We start from the raw sequence: 19,079 nt of genomic DNA on the forward strand, positions 1-19,079 counted from the left end.
AGACAGCTTTTCTTCCATCTTTATCCTTTTCCTTGGAAATCTGAGGAAAATTCTGAACTTGTTTTCTCATCCAATCTGATTTTGAGCGCTTTATTATATTTTAAAAATTGGCAATCTTTTTCTAAATCTTTCCCAGATGCTGGATTATCGGTTACACTGATTTTACAGTACCTTTTAATTCTATGAGAATAGAAATCAGAGAGTAAAAGAATTTTCCTATAACTTAGTACTGCTTCCAAGGGCTCAGATGCGTGTCCTTCTGAACTCTTGCCCCTCTGCAGGTGCAGCGGCCTGTCTCAGGCAGGGCGGGTTCTGTTGGACACCTGCAGCTCTCAGGCGTCTCAGGCTCAGAGAGTGCAAGGAGGCGAGCATGGTTTCATCTGCTGAATTACCAGGCACTCACAGGAAAGGGGAGGGTGCCCCATGGCGGGCAGTAACCTTGGCTGAGGGGCTGACCCACTGCACTGGATCACACTGATAGGGCCTAGCTGCCCTCAGATGCTCCTGGCTGTTCTGGTCTTTGGCCTGCTCCCTTCTTTGGTTGACAGTGGGTTCTTCTGGGGGTCACTGCCACTGGCTCCCCGAATGTCCAGCTTGTTCCTATGAACTAAAGTCCAGATGGGCTGGCTTGTCTTTCTTAAGCATGTTCCCCCAGTTTTTGAAGCAGTAACCAACCCCACCCTCCTTTTATAATTTTTAATTGAAGAATAATTGCTTTACTAGTAACAGTTTTTACTCTCTACTTACTACATTCCTTTGGTTATTTCAACGAGAGTCTGAAGACAGCTGGGAGGGGTGAGAGATGAAACACACATGCCCAGGGAACCTGCTATACTGAGAGGCTTACAGATGCTTCCCTGCTCTCCTAAATCACTGGTTCCCTAGTTCTTCATTTGCGTCCTTTTGGTCACTCTTGAGAACCTTGTCTTTGGTTGCTGGGAAAGCCCCTCCTGTGGTCCTGGCCCATTCGGGACCTCCTGCCTCTCCTCTCGCCCCAGCACTAGCTCCAGCGCCCCTCCCCAACCTGGGGCCATCAGCTCCACTCCAAACCTCCCACGTGGTCTCTCTGCTTCACATACTCACCACACAGGGCAAAGAGACTCCTCTGATCTAAGCGGTAAGGTGTTTTGCCCCTGTCGGGAGCCCCAGGACCCACCGGGAGGGCAGAGCCCCACGAGCTGGCTGAGGCTACCTTGGTGGGTATGCCTCACTTGACACCTGAGTCGCTGGGACCGCTTCCCATCTCTGAACCAGCCATGCATTTCAGGTGGGACTGCCTCTGCCTGGGTGTGAGCCTCTATTTCTGGGAGTCCCTTTCCCTCCGCACGCCCTTTCTTGTTCCCACTTGGTGGAATTCACTGCTTCTTCGCATGCTCTACCACACAGGGTTCTGCTAATGTGCCTGTGTCAGCCTTTTTCTTTCTGTATGTCTGTCCTGGTAGATGAAAAACTCCTCCCAAGAACATAAAGGGAAACGGGAATGGAGTGAATGGAATACCGCCTGGTAGAGACCCTCAAGGGAACTACCTTAACAAATAAAACTAATTTCATTGGCACAATAGTCTGAATGTAGTTTCAGAAGTCCAAGGGGGTACAAAACATTATTTGAAAAATTCTAAACGCTTCCATTAACCCTAACACGAGAATAATCTGTTAAAACAAATGTATACCTAAGATGAGTTTGTATCCAAATGACCCCAAATTCAAAATCAAGAAAGTACTGGGTTGGCCAAAAAGCTTGTTCAGGTTTTTCCATAAGATAGTACTGAAAAACTTGAACAAACTTGTTGGCTAACCCATATGCTATGAAGTAAGCAAGTTTCATTACAGCAACTTAGAAGGGGCAGCCATTCCCTCCTGTCCTATGGTTGAAGGCAGCTGACCGTAAGTGGTCTAGCGCTCTTCCTTGCTAATTTAAAGTGACACCTACGAGGTACAAGATCAAAAATGGAACTCTCAGTACCAAAGGCAGCGTACCTTTCACAAGCTTCCCGTCTGGGACAGCTCTGCTGGATGACGCCTCCTTCTTCCCCGAGGAGACACCTCTTCCCCCTGCGTCAGCTGCGTCTTCAGACGCACTATCTTCCCCAACATCACTCGGCTTTTCAGGAGCAGGCTCTGCAGGAGTCTCTTCCGGCGCTGACACAGCCTGCAGAGGTTAAAAACATGACTATGAACTGCTCACCGGAAATGATGCAGGATTTGTCAGGAAACAGTGTATGTACATCTCATGGGACAACAGCACTGCTATGTTACTGCCTAAGTAACACTAAGGAGCATACTTTCTAACTCAGACTTCTATTTTCTGATAGAACAGACTAAAAAGAGAAGGAGGTATTTCCCCTCTAACACCGTTTTGGGAACAAATGCCCACAACTTCTGTGGAAATGGATCACTGAGAACACATTTAGAACACCAAATTATGCCCAGCACCTGCAGATAAATCCATTTTCTTCAGTTTGAGCAGTCAGAGATAAAAACCTGAGGAAATCCACTGATATGTTTTCTACCAATACAGGTTTTAAAAAATATCAGGAGGAGAGGAGAGCCAGAAGAAAGGATTATAAGGACAGGAAGAAATGCTTCCAACAGGTACCTAAGAATCAAGTGTGGGGCCGATTGCAGGGAGGGACGCTGTGAAGGGAGCTGCTAGCAGGCGGCCCTCAAGGACAAAGGTGGGCAGCACCCTTGACTGGACAAATGATCATCAATGAACTGTGAATGTGGTCAAAGGTTTCAACAGGTGTAAAACAGAGAGAGGGGAGAAAGGTAAGTCAGTAAAAGCAAGACATCCATTACACCTAAAAGCAAGTGTGAAATGTACACACTATTAGTACACATCTTGAGAATCAGACCGTTCTTCCCACACATACCTGTGCGTTCTCACCCCCTTCTTTCTGGAGGAAGAACTGCTTCTTAAACTCGTAATAGGCGTTATACTGGTGCCACGGCTGCAGGAACTCAAACCTAGGAACAGAGAAGGGTTGAGCCATTCAATAAGACACGCTCACTGCAACACCTCAGCTCCGACCAACCACACCTGCTCTGACTTCACAGTGACTGACTCCCAGGATCTCAACGACCCCTAGGGGAGCCACAACACCCGCCCCCACACTTTACAGACCCGAGAGACTGGGGCAGAGCGCTCATCCACAGTCACAAAGATTGTGCGGCAACCACAGCCTCCTGTTTTTATGTTACAATCTGAGCATGGAACATTATTTGATTAAAAACACAAGGTGAAGTGTGGGTCTAAACTTCCACAGCAGATTCTTGAAAAGCATGAATTCCAGCCTTTTATTTTAGGCAGGTCCAATATTTTTTAAAAATGAAGCAAAACAAACTGAATGAATAAAAACTGTAACAATAAAACAGACCACCACCCCAATTCAAAGTGACTGAACAAGATGTATTTATCTAAACATAGGATTAAATATATATGTGTATATATATAAAGAATTATGTAGCTAGGTAAAAAAAGAAGCTAAACTAAACCTCAAATACCATCTACCTACCCCATATAAACTCTTTTACTCACCGCTGATCATTCTTGGCCCGAACGCTGGTCTCAAACTTAAGGCCGTTCCTGGCCACGTACTCTGCCAATTTGTCAATCACAGGCTGGATGTCGGGGGGCGGGGGGATGATGGTGGCCACGGGAGCAAGCGCACTGCAAGGGAGAACAGAGTCACACCCACAGCACTAGGCCCTCCCCCAGACCACTGGTCGGGGCAGCCGGCACAGCGGCTGGAGGAGGACCTGCACTGTCTCAGTTCCCACCAATAGGTAAGTCACACAGAGACAGGGACGCTCTTATCTGAGATGACTGGGACTCCAGAAAACAAATCAAAGTCAATCCACTTGAAACAGGGACCGAAATATCATTGCTGATTGTGAAAATAGGGGTTTTACTCAAAGTGACACTTAAGGTCATGAAAACAGGATCATCTCCTCCCGTTTCCCTCAAATTGCTAATTCTCAGAAGTAACCACGAATAAACCAAGTGTGGATTTTTTTATCTTAAAAATGCTGGCTAGCATAATTCATCACCCATAGTTTCATCTTTGACTTTCTTAGCACGTTCAGAAAGTGGGTCATTTCTACAAAAACACCCAAGTGTTCTGCCAAGTTTCCTAAGCACATTTTCAGCACGTTCTAGTGCCTCTTACAAAGTGCCTGCTCAGCTGAGACGCTCAGAGTCCCTTCCATTCCACCCGACAAGGGCTGGGGGTTTAGTCCCTGCCGTGCTAGCTCTGGACTCAGTGGTTTGCTGGGCTGATGGCCAGGTCCCCGTTTCCCAGCAGTTTGGGAGAGATTCACTTGCACCAACTCTATGAAATCCGGGTTTTTGGCAAATAACTGGACTCGATACTGACTGTGCCCGGGACTGTCCGCCTGAGATGGTGACATACAGGAAGGAACAGATGCTGGGGCTCAGGGGAGGGTGTGGGATGCTAACAGGGAGGGGATTTTCTCAGTTGGTTAGATCTCACTGCTCTAAGTGCCTATGTCACAATCACCCCTGTAATGCGGGGACTTGGATAATAAATACTCAGATAACAGAGACCCTCTGTGTGACCCATACTATAAAGAAGCCCAAACCAAGAGCACGCGTGCCCCAGCCAGCCAGCAGGAGGGCATACCTTGTGGTGATGGTGGTAGAGGTCGCCCCACTGCTTGTCTCCGCCGTGGCTGGTGGGGGAGGGGGCGTGGTCCCTGGCGGGGGTGGGGCGGTGGCAGTCACTCCGGTGGAGCTCGATACGGCCACCCCGGCAGGCAGGGTGCTGTAGTAAGTGGCAACATCAACCCCTGGAGGGGGAGGTGCCAGGCAGTAGGTGCCGTCTGGCAGCATGTAGTAGCTGTAGTACATGGCTGCCACCGTTGCTGTGAAGAGACACATTTTGAGGGCATGAGAGTGGTAAATGATGGGCCAGTTGGCTAGAATACACAATGCAGGGAGAAAGGGACACTTGCTCAAGTGCAGTGTCCCTTCTGTCCAATGTCAACCATGTATTTTATTTATTTTTCTGATATAAGAAAGGGTGCCGAGGGGGCAACACAATTTGGAAGAACTGGACAATGTCCAGACACACACCCAGGAACAATGGAATCTGAGCATGCACAGGGACATTCAGAGAAGGCCACTGCCTACACAAACTGCAGAACGGCAGATTAGGACGGACTCCCCCACCCAGCACCCCAGCTCCCCTCCCCGTGTGTCTTGTGAGATGACCGTCTGAGGACTAAACCCCTCCACTGGCTTCCCTGTTTGACACCAACTCTCCACTCTTTACATTCATTACTTTCCTCTTTTAAAAATTCGTCTTGGCATAAATCGTTTTCTTAGGTCTCCAAGGCAACAGACACAAAAGCAAAACCAAACAAATGCGACCCAATAAAACTTCATAAGCTTTTACACAGCAAAGGAAACTATAAATGAAATGAAAACACAACTCACAGAACAGGAGAAAGTATGATGATGTGACCAACAAGGGCTTAATTTCCACAATATACAAACAGTTCATATACCTCAATAACAAGAAAACAAACAACCCAATCAAAAAATGGGTAGAAGACCCAAACAGACATTTCTCCAAGAAACACACAATGGCCAATAAGCACACAAAAAAGATGGTCAACACTGCTAATTATTAGGGCAATGCATTAGAAATACAAGGTATCACCTCTCACTAGTCAGAATGGCCATCATGAAAAAGTCTACAAATAATACATGAGGAAGAGGGTATGAGAACAGGGAATCCTACACTGTTGGTGGGACTGTAAATTGGTCCTGCCACTATGGAGAATAGTATGGAGATTTCTTATTCCTTAAAAAACTAGAGCCACCCTCCCGGGCCTACATCTAGAGAAAACCCTAATTGTTCAAAGCAGCACTATTTACAATAGCCAAGATATGGAAGCAGCCTAAATGTCCATCAATAGATGAATGGATAAAGATGTGATACATACGTACAATGGAATACTATTGTTGTTAAGTCGTGCCTGACTCTTTGTGACCCCATGGACTGCAGCCTGCCAAGACTCCTCTCTCCATGAGCTTTCCCAGGCAAGAATACTGGAGTGGCTGCCATTTTCTGCTCCAGGGGATCTTTCTGACTCAGGGATCAAACCTGTGTCTCCTGCATTGTGGGTGGATTCTTAAAACCCAACAGAATATTACTCATCCACAAAAAAGAATGAAATAATGCCATCTGTAGCAACATGAACGGAACTGAGATTATTACTTAGTGAACTAAGTCAGAAAGAGAGACAAATATATTTGATATCATTTACATGCAGAAGGTAAATGGGCTTCCTTCATAGCTCAGTTGTTAAAGAATCCACCTGCAAAGCAGGAGACCCCGGCTCGATTGCTGGGTTGGGAAGATCCCTTGGAGAAGGGAAAGGCTACCCACTCCAGTATTCTGGCCTGGAGAATCCCATGGATACAGTCAATGGGGTCACAAAGAGTAGGACATGACTGAGCGACTTTCACATATGGAATCCAAAATATGATACAAATGAACTTATTTACAATAGAGAAACAGTCTCACAGTCAAATAAAACAATACCAAAGAGGGAAGGAGAGACATAAATTAAGCGTTTGGGATTATCAGATACATACTGCTATATATAAAATAGATAAAACAACAAGGTCCTACTCTATAGCACAGAGAACTATCCAGTATCTTTTAATAAACTATAACAGAACTGAATCTGAAAAAGAACATATATGTAATAGATATAATAAATGAATCTGATACAAATCTCATATACATACATGTATATACATGTATGTATGTTTAGTTGTTCAGCTGTGTATAACTCTTTGCAATCCCATGGACTGTAGCCCACAGGCTCCTCTGTCCAGGGGGATTCTCCAGGCAAGAATACTGGAGTGGGTTGCAATGCCCTCCTCCAGGAGATCTTCCCAACCCAGGGATCAAACCTAAGTCTCCCACATTACAGGAAGATTCTTTGCTATCTGAGCCACCCATATACATCTGTGTGTGTGTGTGTGTGTTGTGTGTGTGTGTGTGTGTGTAGATATAAATAACTGAATCACTTTGATGTACAGCAGAAACTAACACAACACTGTAAATTAACTACACTTCAAAAATAAACATACATTCGTCTTGAAGTAAAGTCTTCTTGTCTACAAAGCTGTGCTGCTCTGTAACCACTGCATGTCCCCACCTCAGCGCAGAGATGCACTGCGATTTACTTAAGAAGTCCTAATGGACACTGAGATCACTTTGCGGCTTTACTATTATAAACAGTGACGTACAAAAACTTCTTACATATTTTGCCCACACAGGCTAGTATCTGTAAGACAGAGCCTATTTAAAAACAAAAAACAAAAACAATGACAATTCCTGTAAGTTTATTCTTTTTTTTTTGGTGAGGGAAAAAAATTTCAAAACCAGCAAACCCACAGAAGACCCAATGATCTAATTAAGCATTTAAATTTCTAATCCTGTTGTAGATAAGCAACTGGTTCTGACTACAGAGATTTAATTTACTATTCATTAGAGGATGGTGAAAGATTTTCCTAAGTAAGGAATTTTGATTTTCAATTAACTTACTTTAAGACAAAAACACTTACAAATAGCGAGAGCTATTCACTGCCCGTGGTCTCCAGCAAGGTAGGCCATGCAGGGCAGATGCGGGAGGTGCAGCAGCTCCCTAGGTCTCCTAACAGCTGGACCAGAGCTCTGCCGCCCTCGGCGGGAACGACTGCACAGTTCACATGCGCTGCAGGTGTATCCGCAGATGCTAATGACTTACTCTCTGTTAATCACACAAGTCTCAGTTCCTAGGTTGTGACTCTCTGGCTTGATGCTGTGCACCAACCACCGTTCACATTCACGACAATATTCCACATTTTCAGAGTAATATGTGTGGCCTCGACATCCTCTCTATGTGATCTTCAGCAAGGAGACATTTAGACCGCACCTCTGAAGGCAGGCGTGGGCAGAGATGAGATCACAAAGGGCTGGGCGTTGAGGGAGGAAAGGGAGGTTAGCTCTCTAAGCCCAGCACTCAGCCCACAGAGTTTGATGGGTGGACAGACTGATAGGACATTCATATACAGGCTTTTCCTAACCAAAGGAGGTATCTGAATGTGAAGAGAAGCCTCTGGGAGATAAACCATAACCTTGAAAAAATGGAATTACGTTTCCCTTTATCCCCTTCAGATAATCAAGCTACAAGGTCCTTCTCACCCCTTGGGCAGAGCCACCACCACAGAAGAGGAGGCAGCATCAGCAAGATCAGAGAGTGCCCTGCCCTCCACCCCCCGACAGAGCACACCCCTGTGTATACTGGGGAGAGGGGACAGCAAGTGCTGTCCAAAATGTCACACCTCAAGGAAAGGACACTCCACGTCCTGTTCCAGACAGTTAGCCTCTTGCCTGAAAACAAGTCAAAATACATTTAAAAAATGTAGCCATAAACCAATGAAACAAATATGAAATTAAAAAAGTCCGTAACTGAGTTTCGACTATATATTATGCAATTATAACTTAATGCATCCTTTATGTAATACAAGTGAATAAATTATTTTTAAAACTGAGTAACAGCCCTTTGAAAGTTTTGATATGAATATGCAGATTAACCATCAGTCTATACCTGAGCTACCCATCATATTAAATTAAAACAAAGACTAAAAATAGGCCTGCCAGAGAAATGGCAGATGAACCCAAGAACTCATCCATTACAAACATCTAAAAACGTGTGCTAAAATAAAGGAGAAATTTAAAATGCATAGCTGAGCTCACTAAGAAGAAAAGAATCCACCTCCTGGTGTGAAAATCAAACAAAGCTTCCAAACCCGAAGGCCTCTCTTAAGCCTTGGGCTTACTCAGGATGTGGGGATTCCCACGCTGGAAATGGGGCTCAGGCTGCAAACCCTAGGGCCACCCCAGGATCCACTCTGGGGAGTCTTGCACAGGACAGACTGGAATCAGAAACCTAGGGACAACATGTTCAGGATACCCTCTCACTTCTTACACAAGAACTCTGTGAGTCCCTTCCAATAAATTCTAATTATACCTTGCAAAGGTGAATAGGAATTTGAAAATCTCTGTACATCCAAAAATAACCTTGATGGCAATGAAACATCTGAGGCGTGGTGAGCTGAGAATGCAGACTTGCTGCAAGGTGCCTGCTGGGGCAATGCCACAGCTGAAGACTCAACACTGTGGCCAATTATGAGACCGTTTCTCCAAGATTCTCTGTGCATGGAATGTAAAAGTTGTTTCTGTTCTTTTCACCACAGACACTGAGGTCTGGATGGATATGACGGCCAATTTCAGCAAAGACCCACGCCTGTCCTGTCTTGCCCCCCAGTTTATGGTGAACAGCACTGTGCCCCTCACTTCTGATCCTGGCACCTCTAAACTGTGTCTTCTGCCTGCTATGAAGTCCTTCCTAGGTTTTTTTTATTACATCCAACAAAGAACAAACCCTGGTGAGGATGTAAAGAAAAGGGACCCCTTATACACTGTTGGTAGGAATGTAAATTAGTGCAGCCACTGTAGCAAACAGCATGGAGGTGTCTCAAAAATCTAAAAATCAAATAAACATATTTTGGGAAAAAAGAAAATACTAACCTGAAAAGATACATGCACCCTAATTTTCACAGCATTGTTTACAATAGCCAAGACATGGAAGGAACCTAAGTGTCCATCAGCAGATGAACGATAAAGAAAATGTAGTACATATACACAGCGGACTACGACTCAGTCATAAAAATGAATGAAGTCCTGCCACCTGCAGCAACATGGCTGGAACTGGAGGGCATTATGTTATAAGTGAAATAAGTCAGACAGAGAAAGACAAATACTATTTGACATCACTTACATGTGGAATTTTAAAAACTACAACAGATTAGTGAATATAACAATAAAGAAGTAGACTCACAGAGAGAACAAACTAGTGGTTACCAGTGGGGAGAGGGAAGGGGGGAGGGGCAAGACAAGGATAGGAGATTAATAAGAGGTACAAACTATAATGTACAAAACAAATAAGTGCGACTTCCCTGGTGGTCCTGTGGTTAAGAATCCACCTGCCAATGCAGGGGACACGGGTTTGATCCCTGGTCTGGGAAGATTGCACAAATCGTGGGGCAACTAAGCCCACGCCAGAGAGCCTGTACTCTATAACAAGAGCAGCCACTACAATGAGAAGCCTGAGCACCACAACTAGAGAGGAGTCTCTGCTCACTGCAACTTGAGAAAGTCCACATGCAGCAACAAAGACCCAGCGCAGCCGTAAATAAACAAATACAAATTTAAAAAATTATTTTAAAAACTTACTAAAAAATAAGCTACCAGGACATACTGCACAGCACAGGGAACACAGCTAATATTTTATAATAACTATTAATGGAATATAGCCTTTAAAAATTGTGAATCACTATGTCGAACACCTGCAACTTACCACCTCTGCCGCAGGAGGCTCTGCTCTGCCTTCCTGAACACACATTGCTGGGGCTGTTCTCTGCAACCTGGGCTGTTGGCACAGAGGGCAGTGCCAGAAAACCTGCACAGCTCCCAGGACAGAGCAAGCACCAGAGATGTGTTTAGAGTGAAGCCTGCTGACTGCAGGGTGCATGCGCCTCCTAATAACCCTTGGGCTGAGACATTCTGCAAGAGCGAGAAGCTGGGTACCTGACACCATCCCACAACACTTGCTGAAGACGTGCACTTGCCCAGTGGGGCCTCACAGCTCTTTAAGTCCTTGAAACCGTTTAAAATGACCACCAACTAGAGCACATGTGTTTTTGTGTATAGTTCCCAAGTCAGAAATTCTTCTGAGTTTTGACAATGCCTGGACTAGACGGAGGAAAGGACAGTCAGAGGTCTGGTTTCTGGAAACTCACCACTGTGTCCCAGACTGAACTGGGGTGGGGGGAGAGGGAAGGTGCAGGGTTCCAAAGGGCCCCTGTGGTTCCGTTTCCCCCTGAGCTTCTGTGACAGACTGTTCCTTACTAGGTCTGCTATTGATCTCAGGACTTTCTGTGAATTTTCCAAGAGGGGATTGGGTTTCACCCCAAGTTAAATGTCGATGTGATTTTAATAAAAATCACTGAGTACCACAAACACCTACTTCAAATAAACCCAAGAGAGATATTTCAGTGGGGGTCTACACTTTCCAAAGGCAGATATAGTTGTATGGAAAAAATCAAGTTGCTTAAAAGCACCAGGCATATCCTTAAGCACTCCTCAATACTGTGTGTGCTTAGACAGCTGTGGAACCCAGGGTCACAAAGACCTGCCTAATTCCTTCGAAGCCCTTCTATTCAGTTGGCTTCTTGCAAAAATCAGAGCTAATTTACTGATATCTGTATGCAATCTTAAATCTCATATAAATAAATCTAATTCTCAGGAGAGAATGTCAGCACTGGAAGGGTTCTTGGAGCTTAGAGACCTGGTGAGCAATACTTGCTGTCAATTCTGGAAGATAAACATGTGTTTGTATTAAAAATGAAAATAGCTTTCCCGAGTTCTGTGGAGAAATGAGCATATTCTTAAAAAATCAATCTACTCTATTCACACGAGAATGTGAAGAAGCAGCACTGTGTTACCACCTGAGCAGGCCTGGGCAGCAGCAGCTGCACCCCGTCGAGGTCAGCGCCTGGCCCCCCCAGCCTACATCCCAGGACTTTTCTACTAAGTTCAATGACTTTAAATCCTGTTTATACTTGCTGATTCCAGAACGGCCATCTCCAGCCCTGAGCTCAACTAGTACATTAAGTGCCCACTTGACACTTGCACTGGGGCATCTCATAAACCTCACAGATGGACTGTGTCCAGAACAGCGCCGTCTCCATGCACGGGCACCTCCTGCTTCCTGCAGCTGTGTCAAGCCTCCTCCCACAGGGTCAGTCTGGCTTCCGTGGTCTCTCAGACCCACATCCGACTCCCCAGAATCAGATCTCTCCTGACTGCTGCCCCGGAAGCTCCAGGGTTCCCTTCTTCGACTAGACAGAGCCCGCCCCGCCCACCCAGCCACATCACTCCTCTGCTGGGAACCTTCCCCCTCAGGTCCCCAGCCACGCTCCCCTTCTGTGAGGCACCTGCCTTCAGGCCTTGGGGCCCTGAAAGCTTTGGCTCAAGGGCCTCCCTGGCTCTATCCGCCAGCGCGGTGCACTCACTCCCCCAGGGCTCTTGTTGATTCTGTGATGCTCCGTGATGGAGGAAACGATGTTATGGCTATCCTCAGCATCGTTTGCCCACGATGCCAGCTTGTTCAATGGCCGTATAAATCACTGGAACTGGAATGACACGGGGCAAAGGCTTCTAGGAGACAGAAGTCTGGAACCTTCTGAACTCTGAGGGGCAATATTCAACCCACAATTCTGGATCCATCCAAATGACCTATCATGTTTGAGTCAGTATCCAGACATTTTCAGACATTCAAGGATTAAAAAAATAAAAAAATCGGTCTTCCTGTGTACTCTTTCTTTCTTGGCAAACTACTGGAGGACGTGCTATAGTAAAATACAGGAGTAAACAAACCAACCAGGAGAAAACAGCTCTAACACAGGAAAGCAATGCCTGAAAGTCACCGGAACACCCTGGGCTGCAGGTTGGGAACAGGGCCCGTCTAGACTGGTACCAAGGCATACAGCTCAGAAACACAGCTGTCAGTCACCACAATGCGGACCATGAATGCAACCAACAATGTCACAGAGAAGCTGCTGCAGCAGCAAACATGAAGCATCCAGCATCAAGACTCGCTTAAAAAGATGGCACCATTAGCAAGAGCCCACATCACTCAATGTCTCTGCAAACTGGAGGCGAGGAAGTCAAAGCAGTGACCTGGCACCTGATAGCTGGGGCTCCTCTGACAGAGATCAGGACAGAGAGACAGGTCCAAAACTTTGCAGAGGAATCCAATTGGTGCACAGGATTCGTGAATCAACTATTTCTGTATTGTTCCCTTTTGAATTTTGATTAGGAAACAGAGGTTGAAATATATTAAAGTTACAAAGTAGCCAAAACCAAAACTAAACAAGATGAGCAAAATTTAGGGTATTAGCGCAGACTTCATAGGGGCACAAGTGAGCCGAATCATCATTTGTCATAGCAAGAAAGACGTCAGAGAAAATCTAGAGCTGATAAATCCAGAAACAGTGCTATAAACGCATTATTCAGAGATATGAAGGAATCCTCAAAAACTCACAACAGTTAAAGCATTTATTATTTGACTTGAAAATATATGTATTACTTTGGGACACTTCCACAACAGACAAACCCCACCCTCTGGGAACTGCTGTATGGCAAGTCAGAGTACGAAAGTAAACCAAGGAACAAACAAAGTAAGCTCCAGTTCTGACAAGGGTTATGGAAACACAGAACAGGGTGTGTGAGAAGAGGATGAACTAGAGGAAAGGACACTGTGCAAGGCCAGGGAAGACCTGACCTGAGCAGCGACAGCTCCGAGGAGGAGCATTTCTGGCCGATGAGGAGCCAGCGCAGGAGCCCTGGGGTCAGAACCCACTTAGCACAGGAAGAACAGTGTGACAGTGCAGGGCAAGGTGGAGGGTGGAGGCAAGTTTCTGGAATCTATATGGCATGGGAAATCAAGAGAACAGTTGAGTAGGGAGGTGGCAGGGCAGCTTCCACTCACGGCCAGAGGAAGGGCAGGCTACGGGAAGGCTCACCAAGACTGACAGGGGCTGCAACAGATGACAGGGCCAAGTAGCGTTATGCGGTGAGGAGTGTCAGATTTGAAGGAGGCCCTGAACGTGATCCCCAAGGAGGCACAGCAAGATGTGGGAACAGGGAAGAGAAAACTGAGGTGACGCCTGATGCTCTAGCCTGAATGACAAAGTGAAGGCTGGTGCTGTGCCCTCAAACAGGGATGGGGCGGGGGGGGGGGGTGGGGGGCAAGACGAGAGGCCTGCTCTGGATGCACTCAAGTTAGGGGGTGATGGTGAGAAGGCAGGTGCGGCTGGGGCTGGAAACACACAGACACTTCCTACCACAACAATACACTGTAAATGTTGGAGTCTTAATGAAACAGGTCTTTGCTATAATGTTAAAGTTTGTAGGGCTAACATACTAATAAAAAAGGAGTAAATAAAATAAGAATACTCATATTCAGTAAGTCTCTGAAGTAATTTTGGGATAGACCAAGGGTTGGTAAATTTTTCCTATAGAAACCCAGGTAGTAATTATGTTAGGGTCATGGATCAAGCAGCAACACTGAGGATATTATACAGGCACTTAATAGTGAGTAAAAACAAATTCCCACATATTTTTAAATTGCTGAAATTCAAAATACAGTAAAAATAATTGAGTGCAGGGTTTTTTTTGGTGGGGGGGGGAGGGGCACAGGTCCATTAGTGGGAAGAATACAATTCCTTTTACACAGTAAAACTTCCATTGAATTGGGGTTCATAGTGTCCCCATCACCAAGATGACTGTAAAGCCTGTTCTCAGCTCATGGTCGCACACACAGGTGGCGGGCTAGATTCTATCTGCAGGCTGTGGTATGTCACCTGGGAGAGTGTCATACACCTAGCATTTTCTATTTACTCTGAAGCTAAAACACTTTCCCCTCTACAAGTGGAATTTTTGTTTTAAAAAAGTCAACTGCAGATCTTACTTCCCTGACCAGGGATGGAACCCTCAGCCCCTGCAGTGGAAGCATGGAGTTTTAACCACTGGACCACCAGGAAATTTCCCAGCCCAGTGTTCAAGGGAAAAAAAAAACCACTCAAGGGAATCAGTTTTAGACATGTGAACACGTGACTCTGGAACTTTAAGGCCAGTGTTGAAAAGTAATCACTCTATTTTTTGCAAATACAAGTTATTTCTCAGGATGCCTTGTCTCCAACCATTACTTAAAGTCTTCATCAGTGACCCTCAAGCAAAATGATCTGAATATTTTATACTGTGCTTCGGTTCTGGAGACAAGTTACATAAGAATGGATTCTGGAGAGTCTGGGTGGAGAAGGCAGGAGGCTCAAGTGTGTGACCAGGAGCCCAGGGGGAGGCGAGACTGCGGGGGTGGGGGGGGGTGACCTGGGGAAGGATATCTGCTCCAGGAGCCCAGGGTGAGGCGAGACTGCGGGGGTGGGGGGGGGGGGGTGACCTGGGGAAGGATATCTGCTCCATGAGCCCAGGGTGAGGCGAGACTGCGGGGGTAGGGGGGGTGACCTGGGGAAGGATATCTGCTCCAGGAGCCCAGGGTGAGGCGAGACTGAGGGGGTGGGGGGTGACCTGGGGAAGGATATCTGCTCCAGGGCATTGTTAGGATCCCATGAGAGCGGACAACGGAGTCTCCAGAGGAGCTGCACTTGGGAGGGCAGACAAAGCATCTCAGAGCAGTTGTGAATGGTGTACAGGAGGGGCACCCGATGCTGGGACTAGAGGTCTGGACAGAGCTGCCAAAGTAAGCAGGGTGAGGGGTGAAGGGGAAGGTGAAAAGGAAGAGGCCCAGCAAAAGGAATCCAGCAAGGAACATGCCATGTAGATAGCAAGGAACTGAGTCTGGAAGGAAACAGAACCCAAGCAACCTTTTGAGTTTCTGGGCCACAGACGAATCTGGAGAGACAGGAATTCAATCGAGCACAAAGAAAGGAAGTAAAGCAAGCAATGAGATGGAAGGGATCATGCTGAGCAGGGTCAGGAACCAGCCTGTGTGTCTGCTTCAGCACAGCCTAAGACAGCTCAGGATGGCTTCGCAGTTTCAAATGGTTCAAAAATAAAACCAAAACCCACCCAATACAACAATTTCATGATGCAAATATTCTATGAAATTCAAATTCCGGTGTCCATAAATCAAGCTCTATGAGGCCCCGTTACACGCCTCTGTTCCCAATCGTCAGCGCAGCTTTCACACTCCACCAGCAGCAGCCGCAGAGAGCACTCAGTCACCACACTAGAAGTGCTTACATCTGGACCTTTACAGGAGAGGTCTGCAAACCTTGCTGAAGAGCTTAGAAAACAAACTGAGGACCCAAACACCACTCCTACCAAGCTGGTACATTTTAAACTGTAAGGAACAGAACAGTCATAGTTGAAAAAAATCAAAGTAAGGAGAAGATGGGACAGGAGGTGGATGTGATCATGCTGAATGCCAAAGAGAAACCGAGATTAAAACAAAAAAGAGAAAATGACAGACACGGAAGAAAAAGATGATCCAAAATAAGGAAGCTGGCATCTTTTAAAAGACATTCAGAGGTACAAAATAATTCTCTGAAATGAGAACAGAATATTTGACTGAAAAGGGTATGCAATAAATTCCAGGAAAACTGAGGACTTCATTGTAAGTTATTAAAATTTAAGAACAAAGAAAGAATTCTTAAGGCATCCAATCAGAAAGAGTAGGCTCTTAAGAGGGGAGATGGAGCTGGCCACTCTCTCCCTTTTCACAGCAACACTAAGCAATGCTCCCAAGTTCCAAGCAAGTGTGAGTAAGTGCACTATTCTCAGTCAAGTTGCTATTTATGTCAAAGGGCAACACAGACATTTTTGAATATGAGATCTCAGAGAACAGCACCCAGGAGCAACTAATGAAAACCAAATGACTAACCCACACAACTAGTCAGTGGCAAAAGTTAGCCAACCTAGGTTTCTCTGAGAGGAAGGACCATGTGAAATTCCAGTTTACAAAGATATCAGAGAAAGAATAAGCAACCCAAGAATTTTATACCCAGACAATTTTTCCTTTCTACACCAGGGTCAAAGGCAGGCCCTTTTAAAGTACATATGAAATAGAAACCTTGCAAAAAACCTACTTGTTTATGAAATTCTAATGACCAAGAAATGAATCAGATAAAGAACCCAAACAGAGATGCTCTGACAAAAAACTTAACCCAAAGAACTCAGAATAATCAACCAGGGAATTATGGTTACAGAACTGAACATAAATACTATGTGTAACTCTCACAATCTAAGCATATTTCTTTAAAAAAACAAAAACAAAAAACAAGTTAGGGAAGGGGTGAAGGGAAGGTATTTTAATGAGGACTTAATTTTCTCTAGTTTCTTAGTTGATTAATAATGTCTAAGATAAAAAATAAAAAGCTTAAGTAAAAAAAACCACACCCTACAATTCCAACCTCTCTAATGTTCTCCTAACCTTTAGAACTGAATTCTTGGAAGAAACTTTTACCTGAAGTTCAGGAATTACTTCACTTTGATTTTGATTATAGGTTCTTCAGCCAAATTCAAGTAAAATTATAAAGCTTATTTCCACTTTAACACAAATATTTCTATTTACACATCAATTTTTAAAAACATTTTTTCATCAAAATTATCTTTGTATCCTAAAGATATTAGCTTCTTTTTTCCCCCTTTGTCCCCACGATTACCTCAGTCTTTTCCACTGTCAATGATGTTCACCTAATGTTAAAAATGGCTATTTCTGGATGGTAGCATCTTGGGTAATATTTTTACTTTTCCCCTTCTACTTCTCTTGAATTACAATAAAGCCATTTCTAAAGGAGAGTTTGGAAAGTAAGTAAACCATTTCAAGGTCATGACTTTGCAGGGAAAAAAATGCTAAAACCAACAGCAAAACCACATTTTAAAAACTGGGAAGAAGCAAGAAAATATCTACTGCAGCCACGTGATGTGGTTTAATTTCACTTAAGCTATTTATAGAACATTAAAAAAACTGAGTTGGCATTTTAAAAAAACCACATCCGATAATAGTGGGTAGTATTTCAGCATTACTGCTTCCTGCATAATTAATTTTATTTATTATGCTCTTTGGTAAGGATTTATAGCTAAATAGCATAAGACAGCCAAATAAGAACAGCTAGCAGCATGAATGACAGTTCACTGTCAGACTAATAAGTGAAAGAGATTAAGTTTCATATATCTATATTGAAGGAATTTGGAGAAAAATTCTTTTAAAATAAAAACAGATGTTTTTCCTCCTAGACTGCCAAATCTAGGAAAATCTCTGATAAGCAGAAAGTAAATAACAAAGGACAACTGAGTACATTCTAATGTCATTATTAACCAAGTCATATAAAAAGAAAAACAGAGACTCCAGCTACCTAGATGGGCCCCAGCAGGTGGGCACCACAGCCTTTGTTTTTTGGGATAAAAGCTGCCACAGGGACTGCTTAAGCCTCAACAGAATACACGGAGAGCTGACAAAACAGTCATGTCATTAAATCACAGAACTGCAAAGAATTAACTCAGGATACCAGTGTTTCAAAATAAGTATCACCCAAATCTGTATTTTTTCTGAGAAGGTTTAAAGGAGTGCAAATGGCCAAGGAAGGAGTCCCTCTCCTTGTCCTGTACTTTCTTCTTCCAGGTCCTTTTCCGAGGGCACTGTGAGTACCAGTTTCTAACCTGTCTTTCCACTTCTGAACTGAATGCTGATGGTCTCACACCAAAACCTATTCCTGGGCCTTCTGCCTTCACCCACACCAGGCGCCCCAGGCAGGGCCTCCAGCTCCTCTCTTAACTCCAGCAGCCCGCCACACACATGCATGCCCTGATGCTTATTCCATTAGTCTTCCCTGAAGGACACAGAGGGCAGCTCAGCCTTGTGCTACTAATAAATATCTTTTTTACAATGAACATTATTTTTTTTTCTTTTTAACTATTTATTTGGTTGCTCTGGGTCTTAGCTGCAGCATGTGGGATCTAGCTCCCTGACCAGGGAGCAGGGACCAGGCCCCCTGCATTGGGAGCACTGAGTCCTAGCCACTGGACCACCAGGTGGTGGTGACGGTTTAGCTGCTCAGTCATGTCCGACTCTTGTGACCCCATGGACAACAGCCTGCCAGGCGCCTCTGTCCATGGGATTCTCCAGGCAAGAGTACTGGAGTGGGTTGCCATTTCCTTCTCCAGGGGATCTTCCTGACACAGGAATCAAACCCAGATCTCCAGAATTGCAGGCAGACTCTTTACCAACTGAGCTATAAGGGAAGTCCCACAGTGAACATTCTTCTAGCTCAATCTTTACACATATATTTGTAGAAATATTGGGGAAATAAAGAAATTCTGGGTCAAAGGCAGGTGCATTTTAGTTCTGGTCTACACTGTCCACTTGCCCCCCACTCTGCTGGATACAAGTCTACACTCTCACCAGCAACA

The 19,079-nt window shown here is 44.9% G+C and overlaps 1 protein-coding gene across 13 annotated transcripts in view; it reads right to left on the minus strand.

Moving 5' to 3' along the window:
* Nucleotides 1-19,079, minus strand: part of SFSWAP (splicing factor SWAP) — a 79,542-nt gene that overhangs the window by 37,452 nt on the left and 23,011 nt on the right. For all 13 annotated transcript variants that reach the window (XM_069557989.1, XM_069557983.1, XM_069557982.1 and 10 more), the window contains 4 exons: nt 4,644-4,884; nt 3,539-3,670; nt 2,874-2,967; nt 1,978-2,149 (listed from right to left, as the gene is read on the minus strand). In XM_069557989.1, coding sequence (XP_069414090.1) covers nt 1,978-2,149; nt 2,874-2,967; nt 3,539-3,670; nt 4,644-4,884 — 639 coding nt within the window. The remainder of the gene's footprint in view (nt 1-1,977; nt 2,150-2,873; nt 2,968-3,538; nt 3,671-4,643; nt 4,885-19,079) is intronic.

The sequence above is a fragment of the Ovis canadensis genome, chromosome 17 (genome assembly GCF_042477335.2).
Source record: "Ovis canadensis isolate MfBH-ARS-UI-01 breed Bighorn chromosome 17, ARS-UI_OviCan_v2, whole genome shotgun sequence".
NCBI lineage: Eukaryota > Metazoa > Chordata > Mammalia > Artiodactyla > Bovidae > Ovis > Ovis canadensis.